Source organism: Thamnophis elegans, chromosome 1, assembly GCF_009769535.1.
Source record: "Thamnophis elegans isolate rThaEle1 chromosome 1, rThaEle1.pri, whole genome shotgun sequence".
In the NCBI taxonomy this organism is placed as follows: Eukaryota; Metazoa; Chordata; class Lepidosauria; order Squamata; family Colubridae; genus Thamnophis; species Thamnophis elegans.
The window spans coordinates 176,089,561-176,111,749 of NC_045541.1; the positions used below are offsets into that span (position 1 = coordinate 176,089,561).

General features: G+C 44.9%; 1 protein-coding gene across 1 annotated transcript in view; it reads left to right on the top strand.

The window, feature by feature from the left end:
* Nucleotides 1-1,074: 1,074 nt before the first annotated feature.
* The window catches only part of SHC2 (SHC adaptor protein 2), a 72,364-nt gene continuing 51,249 nt past the window's right edge, over nucleotides 1,075-22,189 (top strand). The window contains exons 1-2 of the mRNA XM_032214433.1: nucleotides 1,075-1,219; nucleotides 4,190-4,352. Coding sequence (XP_032070324.1) covers nucleotides 1,075-1,219; nucleotides 4,190-4,352 — 308 coding nt within the window. The remainder of the gene's footprint in view (nucleotides 1,220-4,189; nucleotides 4,353-22,189) is intronic.

Genomic DNA, 22,189 nt, shown 5'->3' on the forward strand with positions numbered 1-22,189 from the left:
TTCTGACCTCTCTCCGTCTGGTGATTAACACCGACACAGGTTTACTGTTAGCCACGCTTTATTCACAGCAATTACTCACAGGCAAGACGTTGACAGCAACCCAGACTCCCACAGATAAGAGATACAATACACACAAGAGCTTCTCCAGCGTGGTATGAACGGTTGTGTCCTCCAAAAGGTCTCCTCCCAAAGTCTCTTCTTATATACTCTCTTGGGAGGAGCCAAGCCACAACCACCTGGGCTTGATTATCTCTTATGAGTCTGTCTCCGTAACTGCTGCCTCCGTTTCTCCGCCCTTCTTTGCCTGGCATCAGGGACAAACTCCCTTTGATCTTCACCACTGCTCCATGCCTCAGGCGCCTCCTGGTCACCAACCAGCCTCTCTGGTCCCTGCTCGGAGTCTGAACCCTGCCCAGGGTCCTCCACATCTTCCAGAGCCGACTCATAGGGTCCCTCGCTATCGGAGTCCATCGGCAGCTCCGACGGCTCCTGCTGGGCCACAACAGATAACTATGTGTGAGTGCAGAGTATCCTCCTGCAGATCTGGACTCATATCTGATTTTTTAAAAAATCAGTGATATATGTGCCATCTTTTTTTGGAAGGATATCTATTTATCTATCTAGACGGGGGAAGAGAAGCAGAATGTGCAGCGGTAGCACCAGGAGTAAGTTACAGCCTTAAGTGCTACATCAGGCCGGCTGTTTTCAAAAATGCCACTAGGAAATCTAAGATGCCTGTCAAGCCTTGAGACTCCCAATTAGCTAAATTGGCAGCAGTTCCAGGCCCAAGCCAAAATCAAGAGGAGCAGGGGAAAAAACATTTCGCTCCAGCAAGGTATTTTATAACTTTTAATGAACGGCTTAGGAGGAGGAGGAGGAGGAGAAAAAACTTGACAAGAACATCACCCAGCTGGAGGCCCTTCCATTAACGCTAGGACAAATACTAATTGGGAGAGATTTGAGTCACAGGGCTCTGGAGCTTTTGGGAAGGGGAAAGGGGTTGTCATTTTGCTTCCCCCGCTCCTCGCCAAGCCTGGACAGGCTTGTGAAGAGGTCCCCAGCCTTCGGTCAACAATGGACAGCATATATGAGATGCAAGGCCAGTCCCATGATTCATTGCTAGCTGGCGGAGCTAAAAGGGCCAAGCCAAGGGATGATGTGGAAGGAAAGCCTTCACCTCAACAGGTGACTCTCAAGCGCACCACAGGTTTTATGGCTGGTACATGAAAACCCAAGCATGGCAATTATCAGGAGAAGGCAGCGGATACCATTTTAATTGGGATAGTTTGCCGAAGCAGTGACGGCTGAGGGGGAAAAAACGGGCATATCAAATGTCTTTTCTCCATATGGTTTTCTTTGCAGCACTCTGTCAGCGTTCCGAGTATCATGCAGAATTAAATCAGAGTCCAAGGCAAAACGATCCTTAAAGTTCCAATTTAATAAGTCAGACATCTTAGCACATCTGTGGAATCCCAATTCTGGGAGTTACCGAGGATTCCCACCCAGTTGAAAGTTCATGATCTTGTCCCCACACCCACAAATCCATCATATGGTCCAATCTTCTTCTTACACGCTGGCATCTCCACCCAGCTGGTTCGGGTCAGATGCAGAGGTGCGGAGACAAAAGATGACCTTGGGCTTCTAGAAAACAATGACAACAATACATTCCACAATTCTACTCCTTTCTATTCCCCCCTCCCAACTACTACGCTAATGAAACAGCATAATGAAATAAGAGAGAGCGTGGCAGGCCCAAGATCCTAAAAGGGATATAACTGCAGGCCTGACACACTCTCCACTCTGTGCAATTCTGCAGAACACAGAACAATTGGGTTGGGATCTAGAAGTTGAGATATGGCGATGGGATTGCTTTTCTTGTTGGTTCGAAAGGTTTCGTTGCTTATTCGAGCAGCTTCTTCAGTCTGAACAGGTTGGGGTGGACCCAGAGGTGGTATCCAGTCAGTTTTGGAGAACCGGTAGTGGAAATTTTGAGTAGTTCAGAGAACTGGGAAATAGGCTGGCCACGCCCCTGCTGCCCCCCAGCCGATCTTCTTTTGTTGCCCTGAACAGGAGAACTGCGGATGGGGATTTTGCAGTAAACTTCCCCTGCCATGCCCACAAAGACACTCCCACAAATCTATGCCACGCCCACAATGCCACGCCCACAGAACCGGTAGTAAAAAAAATTGAATCCCACCACTGGGTGGACCCTATGGATGTCCTTGGGGGAGGTTTTATTTCTGGATAGATTTATAAGCAGATAGTCATTGCTATGTAAATATTCCTAAGTCCTTAGGTGGGTCATTAAGTGTGGCGTCCCTGGTGAATCTGAGAAGTGGTCCTGATGTTCATGGGAATTGATACAAGAACTGCATTAAAAATAGGTACAGGATTTTTAAAATTGAAGGTTCCTGTGATGTTGCTTCTCCTGTGCTGAGCCATCCTGTTGTGGCCCACCAGTGGCCAGCAGAGCTGGTGGCAGATTCGAAGAGTGAGGAGGTTGGGGAGGAACCTGGGCCAGTCCTGGAGTCTGGGGAAGGCTCTGATGAGGGCTCTGTGTGGGAGGCAGAGAGGGGGCTAGGGCCGTCCGACAGTTATCAGCTGCCTTCGGAGTCAGAGTTCAGCGAGGCAGAAGAACAGCTGGAGCCTATTCACAGTATGCGCATGTGCAGAGTTGCCAGACGAAGGGAAGAGCTAAAAAACAGGGGTCGACTTGGGAGTAAGGCCACAGGTGGATGATGAATGGCCCCTCCCAGGGGAAATAAAAGAAGAGCGAAAGGGGAGTGGAGTTTGCAGGAGACAATTAGTTCTCTTAATTGGTTCATGACTCTCCGAGGCTCCTTGCCAAGTTTTGCAGATATCATCGGCCTGTCAGCTCTCCAAGCCAGATAAGGTCTGTGACCATAAATCCACCCTTGAAAGGCTTTGCTGAATGTGAACGAGAGGAATTCGCAGTAACTTAACAAAAAGGGTTTTTTGTCGGGATAAGGAGTCTGTTCCGTGGTTTGGAGAAGCCTTGGTTTGTCTTGTGTAAAGGCTGTTAGGTCTTCTAGTTCAATCCTCTGCTCAAGAAGGAGACCTCATAGCACTCTGGATAAATGTCTCTCCAGTTTCTTCTTGAAAACCTCCAGTGTTGGAGCACACACAGCTTCTGGAGGCAAGACCTTCCACTAGTTAATTGTTCTGCCAGGAAACTTCTCCTTCGTTCTAGGCTCTTTAATGAGCTTCTGCTGATTTCTTCTTGTCCTGCTCTCAGGTGCTTTGGAGAATAGATTGAACCTCTCTTCTCTGTAACAATGACTCATGCTCTAGAAGACAGCTATCACAGTGTTGCTCCCCTGCCCACTCCTTCTCTTTGATTGGCTAGATAAACCAGTCTGCAACCTTAAACACTCAAAGGTCCATTTGGACCTGTTTCCCACAGAAAAGAAAACACTGGGAGCCACAAAACCTGGGCGGCCATGGCCAACTTGATGCCACTCACTCCCATCCAATCACATCACTGTCTCTGTCTCTCTTTCCCTTCCTCTGTCTCTTTCCCCCTCTCCTTTTCTCTCTCTTCCTCTTGTTCTCTTTCCCTCCCTCTCTCTTCCCCCTCTCCTTTTCTCTCCCTTCCTCTCTTTCTCTTTCCCTCCCTCTCTCTTCCCCTCTCTCCTTTTCTCTCTCTTCCTCTTTCCCTCCCTCTCTCTTTCCCCCCTCTCTTTTTCTCTCTCTTCCTCTCTTTCTCTTTCCCTCCCTCTCTCTTTCCCCCTCTCCTTTTCTTTCTTCCTCTCTTCCTCTTTCCCTCCCTCTCTCTTTCCCCCCTCTCTTTTTCTCTCTCTTCCTCTCTTTCTCTTTCCCTCCCTCTCTCTTTCCCCCTCTCCTTTTCTTTCTTCCTCTCTTTCTCTTTCCCTCCCTCTCTCTTTCCCTCTCCTTTTCTCTCCCTTCCTCTCTTTCTCTTTCCCTCCCTGTCTCTTTCCCCCTCTCCTTTTCTCTCCCTTCCTCTCTTTCTCTTTCCCTCCCTCTCTCTTCCCCCTCTCCTTTTCTCTCCCTTCCTCTCTTTCTCTTTCCCTCCCTCTCACTTCCCCCCTCTCCTTTTCTCTCTCTTCCTCTCTTTCTCTTTCCCTCCCTCTCTCTTTCCCCCCCCCCCCTCTCTGTCTGTCTGTCTGTCTATCTCTCGCTATCTCTGATGCTCTGTGTTGTAATGTAGCAGGCAAGCCATGGAGGCAACGAAAGCAGCTCTTGCAGCACCTTGTGCCGCAGTTAAATTTAGCACACTTCACAATGGGGGAGACGGCATCCCCTCCTCCTCCCGGAGCCCATTACGATGCGGAGCATCAGCCGCAGTCGGGCTGGGCCAGTGTCTCGGGGAGGTGAGCAAGTCGCGCATCTTCCCGAGTGATCGAGGTGCGCGCAGCACCAACAAGGGCCAGAAGAAGTGCCTGTGAGAGGAGGCAAGTACAAGGGAGCTTTGCTCCCGCTCTGGAATATGGAGCAAGTTTCCATCCCTCGCCATCATCCTTACCTTTTCTGGCCAGGCGAGGAGTGACTGGGAAGGGAGGGCGAGGGGCAGGGCCAGCCAGTGATGGATTCAGCTGACCGAGAGCCACAGCAGGGAGACAAAAGACCCGCATGTGGCTCTGGAGCCGTGGGTTGCCAATACCCGGACTAGACATACCTAGTTCTTCAATTGCTCATTGCACAGTTTAGTCTCCAGGTTCCTGATCTTCTTTGTTGCTCTTCTCTGCACTTTTTCTAGGATCTCTCCATTTTGTATTGTGATGATTAAAACTGGATGCTGTATTTAAGTGTGTTCTCACCAGTGCAATAATAAGCAGGATTATTGCTAGCCCTCTGTTGATGCAGCCCAAGACGGCACTGGCTTTTCTGGAAGCTACAGCAGTGTTGGCTCACACTTAAGTTGTGGTCTATTAGGACAATTTGTCTTAGGACTGTGATGGCGAACCCATGGCACGCGTGCCAGAGGTGGCACGCAGAGCCTTCTCTGTGGGCACGCGTGTCGTTCGCCAGCTACTCTTCTGGTTTCTGGCAAGCTGGTCTTCGCAAGCGCTGGAGTGCTGGAAAATGCCCTCCCCCAAACGCCCCGAAAAATGGCCAAAAACAGGCATATGCATGCCGGCCAGCTGCTGTTTGGGTTTTTGGCATGCAAAGATCAGCTGGCCGATGTGTACCCCAAGATCAGCTGGCTGGCCATACGTACCGGCCATCTGGTCTTCGGGTTTCCAGCACTCTGGTGGGCACACACATGCACAGGCGTTCTGGTTTGGGCACTCGGCGCCGAAAAGGTTCGCCATCACTGTCCTAGGGAGAAGATAACTACGCATCTCTTGTAGCTTTCCAAGCCTTCTCAAAAATCCATAGGGTTGAAAGGGAAATTCCTGGGAAATCTTCACGGAATGTTGAAAAGAGGGATTTATGTGACCGCAGCATCGGCAGCAGCCCACCAGTCGCATAGAAGCAGCCACGACTTTTCCACATTTCAACCCCACAGCTGTCACGGTCCCTGATTTTGGATCCGTTCTATAATCCCACTTGAAGTACCTCGGTGCAGGTTTGTTCAGTTAAAGGTGAGAGGTTTTAATGTACCGTATTTTTCGGAGTATAAGACGCACCCTTTTCCCTCAAAAAAGAGGCTGAAAATATGGGTGCGTCTTGTACATTGAATACAGCATTTTCTGCCTCCCGAAACCCAAAATGGCCATGCGTAGCTTTTAGGAGGCTTTCAGAGTGCTCCTGGGGGCTGGGGAGGGCAGAAATGAGCAAAAACAGGCCGCTTTTTGCTCCCCCAGCCCCCAGAAGCACTCTATAAACTTCCTAAAGGCTATCCATGTCCTTTTTTGGACAAAAAACAGGCCTGTTTTCATGAAAAATGGACCGGTTTTTGCTCATTTTTGGGCCCTTCCACCTCTCAGAACATTCTACAAGCCTCCTAAAGGCTACTCATGCCCTTTTTTTGGAAAAAATACGGGCCCATTTTTTTGCAAAAACTGTTTTTTTAATTTGCCTCTTCAAAACCATGGTGCGTCTTATACTCCACTGTGTCTTATACTCTGAAAAATACGGTATATATAGATGCAAAGGAATCAAAACATGTTTGCAATAACCTGATGTTCAGCTCACGGATCATGCTAAATCAGAATGCAATTTTATTTAATAACCCAGCACATTCTATCCAACCATCCACATGAATCAAAAAATGTTAAAGTAAAAATTAACATTTCATTGGAATCAAGGCTGCATAAATAAACAAAGATTCAGAAATCAGCAATCGCTGGAATGCAGGAACCACAGAAGTTAATGACACAACATGGGATTTTTAAAGTATAATCTTATCACTTTAATTTAATTTTGCATTCCCCAAATAGAAAATTGTTGATTAACACTAATCTAGAATTGACTTGCATAGGCTGGAGTTTTCTAGGAGTTGGGTTTTAATTTGTACTGTAGGATGTAAGTACCCACCTCTCACCTAGAAAAATGAGATATTTTAGGAAATATTAAAAGGGCAGAATATTTCCCCTAAAAGGGAGGCAGAAAGTAATCCCCCCACCTTTGACAATCGGCCATTAAGGCCTGAGCCAGTCTATTCTACATTACAAAGAACTACCCCCTTCAGGTCCAGGGTGATGGGATTAAGACATGGCCCTCAGGGCATGATAGGATTAGCCTTCTACCCATCTTACCCATTACATCAGCCAGCAAGGCTCAGCCAAGCCTGGGAGACAGACAGCCTACAAAGTTAGCTAAGACCTCCGCCCCCTGGGAGTCCGACCACCAATCAGAATACATTTCTTACACAGAAACAGGAAGCTCAAATGTGGTTTCCGGATCCCGTCACAACTGGTATGCTGCGCATGGGGTCGGCCATTCTAGTCAGGCACACGGGCTGCGCGCGCATGTGCACGCCACCGCCCTGTGACACCCAGCTGCTCGGCGGTGGTCACGCAGGCATTGCATGCTGTGCGCATTTGCACAATTGGCTTGAGTTATAAACAGCCATAGAACGTGTGTGGGCAGGTGGGCCAAATGAGCCACCATACCGGTACGGTGGCTGCTACTCCTGGCTACTCCTAATATGCCCGTACTGGGCCATACCCACCCGGAACCCACCACTGAGGTGAAACCAGTGGTGGTGTCAATACCTCTTCATTGGGTAATTAGGAAAGAAAACCACGAGATTCCATAGGTAGAAATCAAGTGTACTTTTACTAATTATAAATGATTAAAGGCATAACGAAGTGAAGACTGATTATTTAGGCGCGAAAGCGATTGATATATAGAATAACCCATTCCCCACCCCTTGGCAGCACAGTTACAGTCCAATCATAATTCTCCCAAGTGTCAGGTGTGAGATAACTTCAAAAGGCATCACTAAGATGGAATGTCGGTGCCGTTAGCCTTGGCGGGAACCTCCTCCGCATGCGTAGTCCGACAGGCCTCAATGCTCCAGAACCTTCCTCCAGCACAATTAGTAACCCCTCCCAAATACCATACCCTCCCTCCCCGTTTCATGGCAGCCGAAGCAGCAGCAAAGCAGAGGCTGACAGGTGGGTTTTAAAATTTTTTGGAACCTCTTCTGTAGGTGTGGCTTGCTTTCCGGGTCCATTGGTGGAACCTCTTCTAACTGGTTCGGTAGATTTGACGAACCGGTTCTACTGAACTGGTGCGAACCGGTAGAAACCCACCTCTGGGTGGGACCCAGAGAGGGCATAAAACTAGGGCACTCTCAGCATCTCTTCCCTTTTTCCCCCAGCATCTCAAACCATGTGGTCCTGTCCACCATTAAAACCATCTTTCCAAAGAGCCACCATGTTTCCCGTGTCTTTCTCCCCACTTGGAACTGAACCCAGAAGGACATTTCTTCCAATAGTATTTTCCAATGTCCAATACTGATGGAAGATCTTAATCACATAAAGGATGATTCAGACACCAAAAGGAGGAAACTTTCACCCGTGAAAAGGCCAAATTATAAAACAGGGAGGGAGGGAGGGGAAAAAGACAACAGAGGAAAGGTTAGCAGTCTGGAGAGATTTACAACAAGAACAACTGCTTCTGAACTATCTCAGAGAAAGAAACAGATGTAAAAAAGGAAAGATGAGAAAAAGCAGGAGAGGAATCAGGTTGCCCAGCCTGCAGATAGCACAGAAATCATCAAACATTCTTAAAATTCCATCTCATCCTGGGCACCTTTTTTTTTGAACTTTTACCATCTGGCAGACGGTACAGGACAATAAAAACAAGGATAAAACCAGAGCAGTAACTACAGTATTTTTCAGAGTATAAGACACACTAAGATTTTGAAGAGGCAAATTAAAAAAAAAGGTTTTTGCACTCTGCAACATTCCCAAAACAGCTGGGTTTTTTTGTCAAAAAAAGGGTATGCATAGCCTTTAGGAGGCTTATGGAATGCTCCTGGGGACTGGGGGGGGGGCAAAAAATGGCCCATTTTTGCTCATTTCTGCCCTCCCCAGCCTCCAGGAGCATTCCATAAGTCTTCTAAATGCTATGCACGGCATTTTGGGAGGCAAAAAAAAAATGCTGTATTCAGCATTTTCACCCTCTTTTTTGAGGGAAAAAGGTGCGTCTTATACTCCGAAAAATACGGTATATTGAATTCTACTGTATAGTGCAATATTAATGCAATATCAGGGGGTTTAAATTCAATTGTACAGAATGTGAAGGATTTGTCTTTTCATTTTATTTTTTAGGTATAATGCACACTGAAGACGGCATTTAATTTCATTGTACGAGGTGCAATGACAATAAAAAAAACACCTAAAAAAACCAAATAGTCAGGTAACTGTTGTGGCCCACCAGTGGAGCTGGCAGCAGATTCGGACGGTGAGGAGGTTGAGGAGGAACATGGGCCAGTCCTGGAGCCTGGGGAAGACTCGAACGAGGGCTCTGCATTGGAGGCAGAGAGCGTGCCAAGACCATCTGGCAGTTCTCAGCTGCCTTCGGAGCTAGACAGCAGTGAGGCAGAGGAACAATTGGAGCCTGTTCCCAGTGGGCGCATGTGCAGAGCTGCCAGAAGAAAAGAACAGCTGAGAAAACAGAGTTGACTTGGGAGTAAAGCCACAGGTGGATGGTGAATGGCCTGAGGAGCGAAAGAGGAGTGGGCTTTTGCAGGCAACAATTCATTCGTTCGTTCGTTCATTCATTTGCTTCAGGAGTGTGCATATCTGTCCGTGAATCTCAGAGACTCTGTGCCCAGTCTTTCCTTGCACAGCAGTGCATTTGAAAAATATTTACGTGGCAGCTTCTATTCTATTCTATTCTATTCTATTCTATTCTATTCTATTCTATTCTATTCTATTCTATTCTATTCTATTCTATTCTTCATTCCAATATTCTATTCTATTCTATTCTATTCTTCATTCTATTCCATTCTAGTCTAGTCTTCATTCTATTCCATTCCATTCTATTCTATTCTTCATTCCATTCCATTCCATTCCATTCTATTCTATTCTTCATTCCATTCCATTCCATTCCATTCCATTCTATTCTATTCTTCATTCCATTCCATTCCATTCTATTCTTCATTGCATTGCATTGCATTGCATTGCATTGCATGGCATGGCATGGCATGGCATGGCATGGCATTCCATTCCATTCCATTCCATTCCATTCTATTCTATTCTTCATTGCATTGCATTGCTTTGCATTCTATTCTATTCTTCATTCCATTCCATTCTATTCCATTCTATTCTATTCTATTCTTCATTCCATTCCATTCCATTCCATTCTATTCTATTCTTCATTCCATTCCATTCCATTCCATTCTATTCTATTCTTCATTCCATTCCATTCCATTCTATTCTTCATTGCATTGCATTGCATTGCATTGCATGGCATGGCATGGCATGGCATGGCATGGCATGGCATGGCATGGCATGGCATTCCATTCCATTCCATTCCATTCCATTCTATTCTATTCTATTCTTCATTGCATTGCATTGCTTTGCATTCTATTCTATTCTTCATTCCATTCCATTCTATTCCATTCTATTCTATTCAAGGACCACCTGTACATAATTTGGCAACAAGAGGAGGCCAAGCTTCACAGAACGCCATTCCTGAGGCAGTGCAGACAAAGACCGCTCTAGGAAGGATCACACAATGGCCCAGTCCAACTTATAACTGACTCTTCCACTTCCAAAATCAACTCTTGTTGTTACTAATCCAGCTGGGACTTATGTAAAATAAAAAATAAAAAAAAACTTTTTCAAAAATCAGTGGAATCAATTGTTCATTTCCTCAGCTTGGATGTTGCTTTTCACAATATTTTACATTTTCTAAAGTGGTTATTAAAAGCCCCTCCTTTTTTGGGGGGGGGCTACTGCATTTATAGATAAAAGGACATATAAAGAATATTTCCCTCCCCGGCAAAAATGAGAGCTTTTACTTGACTTTTTGTGGTTTCTGCATTGAGTTGGAAGCTGGTCTCTGAAATCTCTTGCTATATAGCTGAGCCAACACTTTGGATGCTGCAAACCAAGTTGCTTTTTTGAGATTTAATGGTTTGTGTTAAAGGCTTTTTGTCCATTTCTTAAAATGTTTGCAATATTTCCCCTCTCTTTCTTAATACTTTTTTAAAAAAAAGATTAAATCTCTTTCTCTTAATTTAAAATTCCTTCTGTTGTCCTTTTATTGTTTCCATTTATTTCTTGCATGGTCTGGCATTAACATTAAAGTTCAGGGTTTGGAGGTTTTTTTTCTCATTCACTTTTCCTCCATTATACAGATAATCCTCAACTTATAGCAATAGCAATTAGACTTATATACCGCTTCATAGGGCTTTCAGCCCTCTCTAAGCGGTTTACAGAGTCAGCATATCGCCCCCACAATCTGGGTCCTCATTTCACCCACCTCGGAAGGATGGAAGGCTGAGTCAACCTTGAGCCGGTGAGATTTGAACCACTGAACTGCAGATAACAGTCAGCTGAAGTGGCCTGCAGTACTGCACCCTAACCACTGCGCCACCTCGGCTCTTATGACCATGATTGAGTCCAACATTTCTGTTGCTAAATGAAACATTTGTTAAGTGGGTTTTTTTTTGGTCTTACCACAGGTTACCAAAAGTTGTTAAATAAATCACTGCAGTTAGTAACATGGTTGTTAAGTGAATCCAGCTTCCCCATTGACTGAAAAATGGGATCATGCAACCCCAGGACACTGCAACCATCCAGAGTCAGTTGCCAAGTGTCTAAATTTTGATCATGTGACCACGGAGGTGCTGCAAGGCTCATAAGTGGGGAAAAAGGTCGTTTTTTCCACGGTGCTATTATAACTTTGGTCACTAAATAAACTGTTGTAAGTTGAGGACTACCTGTTGTGGCCCACTGGCGGCCAGCAGTTTTGGCAGCAGAGTCAGACAGTGAGGAGGTTGGGGAGGAACATGGGCCAGTCCTGGGGGCTGAGGAAAGCTCAGACGAGGGCTCTGCGTCGGAGGCAGAGAGGAAGCTAGACAGCAGTGAGGCAGAGGAACAGCTGGAGCCTGTTCCCAGTGTGCGCATGCGCAGAGCTCCCAGAAGACAAGAACAATTAAGAAAGCAGGGTCAGCTTGGGAGTAAAGCCACACCTTGGAGGTGATTGGCCCCTCCCACAGGAAACAAAAGAGGAGCGAATGGGGAGGGGGCTTTTGCAGGAAACAATTCGTTCCTTCAGTCGGTTAAAGAGTGAAGAGTTCTGTTTGTGACTATAAGAGACTCTGTGCCTTGCCCTGCGTTTGGAAACTAGCTATCTGGCAGCTCTCCAAGCGAGATAAGGTGCGTGTGGATAAACATTCCTCTGAAAGACTGTTTGCTAAGCCTTGCTGACTGTGAATGAAAGGAATTCACAGTCGTGTAAATAAAAGGGGCTTTGTAGGGACCGAGACTTTGATTCTTGCTTTCTACGGAAGCCTGGGTCAGAATATCGTCATAAATGCATGCCAGTTGCCAAGCGTCCAAATTTCGATCCCGTGATCAGGGGGATGGTGCAATGCCTTTCAGTGCAAAAATGGTCATAAGTCGTTTTTTTTCAGCACCGTTGCAACATTGAATGGTCACTAACCAAATGGTTATAAGTCAAGGACAATCTGTATATGTGGCTCAGGGTTGAAATGAGGGGTCCTTGGTGTTCTCCGAATTTGTTTGATGATGATGATGTTAACTTAGTTGGGTAATGAAACATCTGTAAGAAAATAACCAAGCTCAGAGAGCACCAAGGACCCCCTCAAACTAGATTAAACCAACCCACCTAACGTGTCTATGGAGGTTCTCAGTCTTCCAGGTCATAGTTGTTGCGATTTCTCCGCGGGTCGCCCATGAGGCCAATGATGAAGGAAGACATGGACATGAGTTCCCTTCGGGATGAGACGACCCAGAGCATAGTCTGGATGACTCTTTTATTGAGCATACACAAAGAAAGGGTGGAGTCACATGGTCTATGTGGACCAATCATGGTTGTACAAGTTTATGGTATATGGTAACTCATTTACTTCCATGTAGACCTCTGAACCTAGAGAATGCCCATAGTCAGCAAATAAATCTTTTACTAGCATGCAAACTTCTGACCCCTAGTTAATACTGCAAAGTCAGCATGCAAACTTTTGACCCTTAGTTAATGCTGAGAGTTAACCAGTTGTGACCTCTGACCTACTTAGTGCTGAGAGTTAGCAGGTTGTGACCTCTGGTCTTATGGTAAATGATTACTGCTGTTGTATACGTGTTCCAGCATAGCTATGCATGCCTACACTTATGCTACAACAAGTTGTCCCAAAGGTGCTTTCTCCAGAGGCAACTGGGATTTCTTTGTTTTTCCTTGAAAACGTTTTGCTTCTCATCCAAGAAGCTTCTTCACCTTTGAAGCGAAATGTCTTCAAAGAAAAACCAGAAAGTCCAGTTGCCTCTTGAAAAATTACTTTTGGGCCAATCCACCTGTCTTATAAATCAACAGCCTCTGCATCAAGGGCATTCCTTGGGCCTTAATAGTGGCAGAGAAACAAAGAGTGAATCTCTGAATAAAACAGTGAATCCCAGTTGCAATGGATGGCTGTGAAGGTTGGACCATAAGGAAGGCTGAGCACCAAAGAATGGAGGCCTTTGAACTCTGGTGCTGGAGAAGACTCCTGCGAGTCCCTTGGACTGCAAGGCCATCCAACCGGTCAGTCCTAGAGGAGATCAACCCTGACTGCTCTTGAGAAGGCCAGATCCTGAAGAGGAAACTCAAATACTTTGGCCGCCTAATGAGAAGGAAGGACTCCCTGGAGAAGAGCCTCATGCTGGGAATGATGGAGGGTAAAAAAAGAAGAAAGGGACGACAGAGAATGAGGGGGCTGGACGGAGTCACCAAAGCAGCAGGCGTGAGCTTAAATGGACTCCGGAGGATAGTAGAAGACGGGAAGGCCTGGAGGAACGTTCTCCATGGGGTTGCGATGGGTCAGACACAACTTTGCAACTAACAGCATCAAGAGCAATTCAGGTGGAAACATCATCAGTTCTTCCATAGCAACCATCTCAGAGGCAGCCAAAATTTGGTAAACGGCTCTACCCGACTGACCACCGGAGACAGCACTTAACCAGTTGGTTTGACCGCAGAAGATTACAGCCTGCCTTTATATATACGGCTCCGACAGCAGATGATCTGTACCAGGGGTGGGTTTCTCGCCCCATTCCAACCGGTTCGGTTGGAACGGGGCCGGCGGCGCCCTCGCACACGCGCGCCGTGTACATGTGTACTAGCGTCTGTGCGATGCTCCAGCTGCTCCTGGAGGATCGTGCAGGTGCTGTATGCGTCCTGCGCATGCGTGGAAGCGCAGAATTCGGCAAAACCGGGTAAGGAGCGCGCGCGGGTGCGCGGGCGCAGGGGGGGCCCTTTGCCGTTCCCGGAAGTTACTTACTTCCGGGTTCGGCGACCAACTGGATCGCAGGGGCCGCCGCGAACCGGTTGAAACCCACCCCTGATCTGTACCTCCCCGAGACCTTGGGAAAATTCAGGATTACTCAACAGCTCCACTATATGGGCCTCTCTTAATTGACTCGGGAGCAATGGAAATAAAAGCTGCCCTGCCAAATTTCAGCAGCTCAAGCCACAGGATACTCTGGGGGCAGCTGGCAGGCCATGGATTACTTGATGTATCTCTAAGCTAAATTATTCCACTCTGTTCACGAAGCAAATTGCCTTTTGTGCATCACCTGGGGAAAGCTTTGCTTTAAAGGGAAGCTGGAGATAACTTTCAATTTATCCACCGCATTTGGTTCATCACGGACACCGTGCCGAAGAACAAGTTCAGCACGATTGGAAAAGTAAAGAGTTGTTCACGTTGATTGAAAAGAAATCCGTTCAAGCTACCGGCCCTCTGCGGTTTTGGGGCTTTCCACACACTGCCAGGGTACGCTGGTTCTCATATGCGTGAAGAGCTGAGCAGTGTGTCAGGCCTGCAGCCATCTTTTCTCTTGGGTCTTTGGCCTGCCACACTTTCTATTATTCTGCCATGCATTTTCTATTGTGGGAAAATGGAAGGGGGGATTGTACGGAGTTAGATGATATGTAGCCATAACAACATTCTTTCTAGAAAGCCAAGGTCATCTGTTGTCTTTGCACCTGACCAGAACTGGATGGGTGGACCTGCCAGCATGGCAGTGGGAGATTGGACTATGTGATGGACTTGTGGGTGTGGGGGAAAGATCTTGAGCTTTCAACTGTGTGGGGAAAACCGGGAAGCTTTCAGATTTGGGTTTTCCCAGAAGTGCCAACATGGCTCTCTTAATAAATTGGAACTTTGAGCAATACTTTGCCTTGGATTCTGATTTACTTCTGGATGCTATTTGGAACACTGACAAAGTGATTCTTCTAGATGTGTTTGTCAAGTTGTCTTGGAGCTTGAAAAACCCACCGAGACTTCCTCTCGTTAGAAAGTGCCACAGAGGACATCTCACGCACTAGAAAAACAAACTACTTGGGACCAATAAAGGGGTATTATAATTTTGGGAAGCAATTCCACAAAGAAGTTTGCTTTCATGACAAACCATTTAAACATTGTAAATCACAGTTAAGAGCAGGGATGAAATCTACTTACCTTCGCTACCGCAAATGTGAGAATTCGCCTCCGCGCATGCGCAGGACCTTCCATGCATGCGCAGAACATCAAAAACAGGGAATGAAGACGTCTGGGTAGGTGGGTGGAGCCTGATACCAAGTGCGCCTGCAAAGCTAAGTAGAACAGCAAATGGGGGGAGGGGAATCTGCTGTGCCACGCAATTTAGATTAGCTAGCAAGCAGGGAATTCTGTTTTCTAGCTAATATTAATTGTGTGTCACAGCTGATAATCAGAAATACCGGTTTGCCAGTAGCATTCTTTTTACTATTGCTTCGGGCTAAGCAGTAGCATTTTTTTTTACTACTGCTTCAGGCAAACCAGTAGAATCTTTTACTATTGCTTCAGGCGAACCGGTAGCATTTTTAAACTACTGCTTTGGGTGAACCGGTAGCATTTTTTCTACTACTACTTCGGGTGAACTGGTAGCATTTTTTATACAACTGCTTTGGGCGAACCTTGTAACATTTTTTTTTACTACTGCTTTCGGGCGAACTGGTAGCATTTTTTCTACTACTGCTTTGGGCGAACCAGTAGCATTTTTATGCTATTGCTTTGGGCGAACCGGTAGCATTTTTTAATATTACTGCTTCGGTAGCATTTTTTACTACCAGTTTGGGCGAACAGGTCCAAACCAGTAGCATTTCACCCCTGGTTAAGAGCCAGTTTGGTATAGTGGTTAAAGAAGTGGTAGTCCTTGACTTACAACTATTTGTTTAATGACAGTTTGAAGTTCCAATGGCACCGAAAATGGCTATTTTTCACATTTATGACCATTGGAACGTCCCCATGGTCACATGATCAAAACTCAGATGCTTGGCAACTGACTCATATTTATGACAGTTGCAGTCTGTCTTGATCCGCTTTTCCAACCAACTGAGAAGCAAATTGAATGGAGAAGCCAGATGTACTTAACAACTGCGCTACTATCTTTAGTAGCTGCCATGATTCACTTAACGAGTGTGGCAAGAAAAAGGTTGTAAAATGAGGCAAAACTCACTTCTGTTGCTTTCCTTAGCAACAGAAATTTGGGACTCAGTTATGGTTGTAAGTTGAGGGCTTTTTGTACCATGCCATGGGAATGTGAATTCTAGTCCTGCCTTAGGCACGAAACAAACTGGGCGGCCTAAGGCCAGTCACTTTCTCTCAATCCTAAAAAGCAAGCAATGGCAAACCACTTGTGAAAGAAAAACTTGCAGGAAAACTGCAGAGACTATTCTAAGCAGTTGCCAGGAATCAACATAAGGAGCCGAGGTGGTGCAGTGGTTAGGGTGCAGTACTGTAGGCCACTTCAGCTGGCTGTTATCTGCAGTTCAGCGGTTCTAATCTCACCGGCTCAAGGTTGACTCAGCCTTCCATCCTTCTGAGGTGGGTGAAATGAGGACCCAGACTGTGGGGGCGATATGCCGACTCTGTAAACCGCTTAGAGAGGGCTGAAAGCCCTATGAAGCGGTATATAAGTCTAACTGCTATTGCTATTGCTATAGAGGCTCAGTGGGCTGAGATGGTCAGCCAGTTCCAGGCCATGATGCGGTCCCACTGGAACGAGGACCACCGGCTCTTCGCCACTAAGGGTGCTTCCCTCCAGCCTTTGCCAAAAGCCCCCCACCAGGAGGCTGAAGCAGACCCCAACTTGGAATTTTTGCCCCCCTCCGATGCACACAAAAAGACCCCGAAGGGCGAGACTCTCTGCAGCAACACAAACATTCATTGCATGTATCCGTCCCATCGGCCGTAGTTTGAGGACCCCTGATTTAGTGCAGTATAAAAATGCAAATCATTTTTCTGCAGACCACCAAAATTTTCTCGTGGGCCACCAGTTGGTGACCGCTGAAATGGATGATTTTGGGCCAGTCCCTTTCTCTCAGTCCTAGAAACAAGCAATCACAAACCTGTTCTCAAATCTTGCCAAGAAAATTGGAGGGATGTGCTGTCAATTGCCAGGAGTTGAGACTGATTCAAAGTTGCATACTGCGGCACTCCCCCCAAAATACAGATTGTCCACCCAACTCCTTTTTATAACTTCTGTTGGACCAGGAACAAAATTATTCTCTTTTAGCATCATGATGGTGAGCGACCACAAGCCAAAAGAAAAATCAACACTACTGCATTATATATAATCCTTTATCCTAAGCCAGTACATGTATTTTTAATGTGTTACTTACAAACCACAAGTAAACATAGTATTAAAATCAGGAGTAACAAACAGACAATATCCCAATTCAATTTAATTCTCTTCTGAAAAGAGAAAAGTTTGGGGTGTTTGGAAGGAGGAGTCCATCGGAGATGGTGGCGGCCAGAGGTGGTATTCAACAGGCTCTGGAGAACTGGTAGTGGAAATTTTGAGTAGTTCGGAGAACCGGCAAAAACCACCTCTGGCTGGCCCCAGCATTTTTGGCCTCCCGAAACCCCGCCCCATTCACCAAAATGGCCATGCGTAGCTTGTAGGTGGCTTTCTGGGGGCTGGGGAGGGCAGAAATGAGGAAAAAATGGGCTGTTTTTTGCTCAATTTTGCCCCCCCCCCGCCCCAAGGAGCACTCTATCAACTTCCTAATGCCCTTTTTGGGACAAAAAACGGGCCCTTTTTTGCTCGGTTTTGTGCCCCCCCCCCCAGACACTCTACAAGCCTCCTAAGGGCTATTCGTGCCTTAAAAAAAACAAAAACAGGCCCTTTTTCACAAAAAACTTCCCGTTTTTGGGAGGTTTGCAGAGTGCAAAAACTTTTAAAGAAAAATTTGCCTCTTCAAAATCTTGGTGTGTCTTATACTCTGGTGTGTCTTATACTCCGAAAAATACGGTACGTGGCAAGATTTACTGTATCAGTCAAAATAGCTGGATTCACACAAGGTATAAGCCCTGGCTTACAGGACTAACAAAACAGAACAGAATAGAACAGAACAGAATAGAATAGAATAACAGAGTTGGAAGGGACCTTGGAGGTCTTCTAGTCCAACCCCCTGCTTAGGCAGGAAACCCTACACCACTTCAGACAAATGGTTATTGAACATCTTCTTAAAGACTTCCAGTGTTGGGGCATTCACAACCTCTGGAGGCAAGTTGTTCCCCTGAAATTTCTCCTCAGTTCTAAGTTGCTTCTCTCCTTGATTAGTTTCCACCCATTGCTTCTTGTTCTACCCTCAGATGCTTTGGAGAATAGCTGGACTCCCTCTTCTTTGTGGCAACCCCTGAGATATGGGAAGACTTCTATCCTGTCTCCCCTAGTCTTTCTACGCAATGGCTGGTATGCAAAATGTGCCAAACTGCCTGCAACTCTAGAAAGCAAAAAATGCTTCAGTAAATGCATAAATAAGCAAAGAAACCAGCTCAACTATTATGCTATCCCTTTTGAAGGAAACAGTTCCAATTGTTGAATGCCGTGCCAAAGAGCAAAAATGCTGACATGTAATACACAGTCCTCGAGTTACGATTGCAATTGAGATCTGGATTGCTGTCACTGAGCAATGCAGTCCGAAAGCATATGTCGTGTGATTGTATTGCTTAGTGGCAGCAATCCAGGGAATCCCAGTTGTCATTGTAACCCAGGAGATGTGGATTGTTAAGTGGAAAGTGGAAGAAGCAGAAGGGGAGGGTGCCACAGGGTTTTGTGGGGGGGGGGACTTAGTATTGGCAGCTGGTTCATATTTATAACGGTTGCAGTGTCCTGGAGTCATGTGATCAGCTTTTGGGACTTTTCAGCAAAATCAATGGGGAAGCCAATAATTTTGTTACTGACTTAACAATTACAATAATTCACTTAACAATTGTGGCAAGAAAAGTTGTAAAACGGGCCAGATTTCACTTCACAAATGTCTCGCTTAGCAATTTAAATTTGGGGCTTGATTGTGGTCCTAAGTTGAGGACTATTTCAAAGACAATTAAGGGCTACCGGTGCTGTGGCATTTAGCTGGTAACGGTAGAAAATGTTCGGTATTTAGGACAGCCTTTCCGAAGCCTAAATGGTATTTCTGGACAACCATTTCCTTGAATCCCAATTTTTGACTAGAAAGGATTTGTAGAATGGGAGGAAAAAATAATAGAACGCCTGTGGCAAATGGAAGCAGTGGCAGTACCAGGTTCTTTGGGTGCAGTCCCAAACTGGAGCATTATTTGAACACTGGCATAAACGAAATCAGTCGATTGCAAAAGGCAATTCAGATTCAGACTTCCTGGGAGGAGCTTGCTGGTGGTGGCAGCAAAAAAATCAGCTGCCTCCGAATTCCTGGCTACGTACCTGTTTAGAGGATCTTCCATCTGACGTCTTATCAGGTTTTCTTATCCTTCAGGCAAGAAGGAAAGAAGAAATTGTTTTGCTGGCAAATGCTCTTCGATTTTTGCAGCTTGTGCTTGCAGGGAAAGGGGGGCTAGCCCAAGGCAGAACGGCTGTCCGTGCTGGGAATTTCAAACTGCCTTGTGCAGGACAAAGTAGGTCTCCCCCACTCAGTTCCAAGTTTTGTTTGATTTAATCTTATCACGAGCTGAATCCATTTCCGTGGACAATAATTGTTTATCAACATTTTAGCTTCTTTTCTTTTTCTCCTCCGAAAAATTATTTACTTAGAGGCTTTTAAAATGGCGCCGAGCAGGCTGGTTTCTCCGGTAATAATGAACACTTTTTGTTAATCCTCACAAGAATTCACAAGAATTCAAAACAAAAGAGATTGCTTATCATATGTTTTGGTTTCACAATAGGCCAGGAGAAGCTTTTTAATTAGTTTCATTTCTACTCCTTCATTAACTTTGCTTATCTGGAAGTTAAATGGTGATGAATCTGCTGAACGGTCTTGTTACAATGTTTACTCACTGAAAGTTCTGCCAAGCCTTAAACTTCAAAATAAAAGCCTCTTTACTTAAAGCTGCATATTCAGGCAATAGAGTTTTATTAACTGCAGGCAGATAAATTTTGAAATGGCTTTAAAACCAAATATTAACTTGAAGTTGTAAATTTTTTTCTTATTACTATTCAAAATACCAGCTTCAATTTTGTAAAAGGCTTTCTTATCCAGCTGCGTTACAAGATGTCGATTTTATAGCTTCTGCGTTTGATATATGACACACTCAATCAGCTCTATTCTCCTGAAGACTTCTCCTTATTAACTGTTAAAAGTCTATAAATAGTATCCCATTTAAAACCGAGGGGAGCAGAGACTTTGTTTGTTTGTGCGTTTTTTTATAATGGCTCCCAAATCGAAGCAGTCTAAGCGTCTCCCTAATAATACATCTCAAGAAATTGTTACAAAATCGCTGCCCTTGCCTCCCACGCCCTCTACTGGAGATCTCTTAATGCAAGAATTTCTTTTTGAAACCCTTAAAGAGTTCAGACAGGAAATTAAACAACTTTTATCGGACTTATATGATAAACTGGACGCCAAGATTGCTCAAACAAGGGAAGATACAATCAGAGTTATGACTGTTATGACAGATTATGTTTCTGAAATGGAGGACAAATTGGAACTTTTGGAAAAAACTAATTCTAATTTGACATCTAAAATTCAAACGTTACAACAGGAAGTTGAAAATGCTCAAAAACAACTCGTTATGATAAATTACAATAAGACTGCGTTTGCAATAAGAGTCAGAGGATTGCGTGAAAAGGAACAGGAGAACTTGAAACAGACCTTTTTTGAGGCTTTCAGACGTTCGGTGGGAAGTCCGGGATTTAACTTTGATTGGCAGATTCAAAAAATTTATCGCCAGAACTCGTGTGTAGCAAAACAACGACAGCTTCCGAGGGACATAATTATATATTTCACCACAAGAGAATCCAGAAATGCGATAATACAGAAGTTCTACAATAACAGGCTGCGAATCGATGGACAGGACTTGATTGTTTTTAAAGAAATACCATCTCAAATATTAAGAGCAAGGAGAGACTACACTTTCTTAACTGAAAAACTCAGAGATTCTCAGATACAATATAAATGGGAAGTGCCATCTGGTATCACAGTCACATTTGAGAACCAAAAATATCGTCTCAATTCTGTTTGCGAAGCCCGAGATTTTTACAACAAAACTCTGAAGGCGGGACTTCCTGACTTACCCGGACTTGGAGAAAGACAAGGAGAAGGAGAAGATAAGTAGCGGGACATGTGGCTACAAGGCGGAGGGTGTTGTTTTCCCCTTCCGGAAGGGCAGAAGAGTAAAGAATAAAGATCCAGCTATGCCTTTAAAATACTTCTTAAATTTTTAATTTGAATAAAATTTCAGGACTCCTGTCTGGTATAAAATGACAAAGCTGTATACCGATGAAGAGATATTGAGACTGAAAGAAGCGGTGCTGAATTTGGACATATATTGTATGGGACTTATATAAGACTTGTTTGAATCTTAATTTAAACTGTGCATGATCTATTCTTTGGGGCGAGGAGAGCGGAGATCGTAGTTTTTTTTTTGGATTGTGGTTTGGGATGAATGGAGTCGAGTGGCGTGGGGTAGATGGAAGGGTAGTGAAAGTTCAATTAGATTACCTTGATCCAGAATGTAAGCTGATTTTTGTATAAATTGTTATTTGAATACAAGGTTAAGAAAGATTATCCGGAGAGTCTACATGAGGGTGGACTAAATATGGGAGGAGCAATGGATGAGGATAAAATATATATGTGGACACGGGTAAAGGCAGGATGGGAGGTATAGAATTTATATGCGGAAGCAGGTAAAGATATTGTTTAAGATTTTAAAAATAATGAGAAGCTGAGGTTAATGTTAGAGAGTATATTGACTTCTCTTTCTTGGGGGGGGTTTCCCCCCCCTTTTTTTCCTTTTATTATTCTTTTCTTTTTTGTTCTTTATTTTTTTTATTTTTTTTTTATTTTGTAACTTCTAATCTATTTGGTTTCAATATACTCCAGACTTTGCTTGATAAAGAACGATGCCGGGAATGGGACCTGGGAAGTCGGAAGGGGGTCAGGTAGGGGGGTTCAGGGGGTGGGTGGGGGGGGAGGGTGGAAATATAGACTCAATTTTCAGAACAATGAATGCACTTGGATACTGTTGCTTTTTTTCCCTTTTTTTTTCTTTTCTTCGTTCTTTCCCTTTTATTTTTCGTTTGTTTTAGTACAAAACAAATAGACCGATTAATACTAGAAATACACCGAAGTGAGGTGTAGAGGGAAA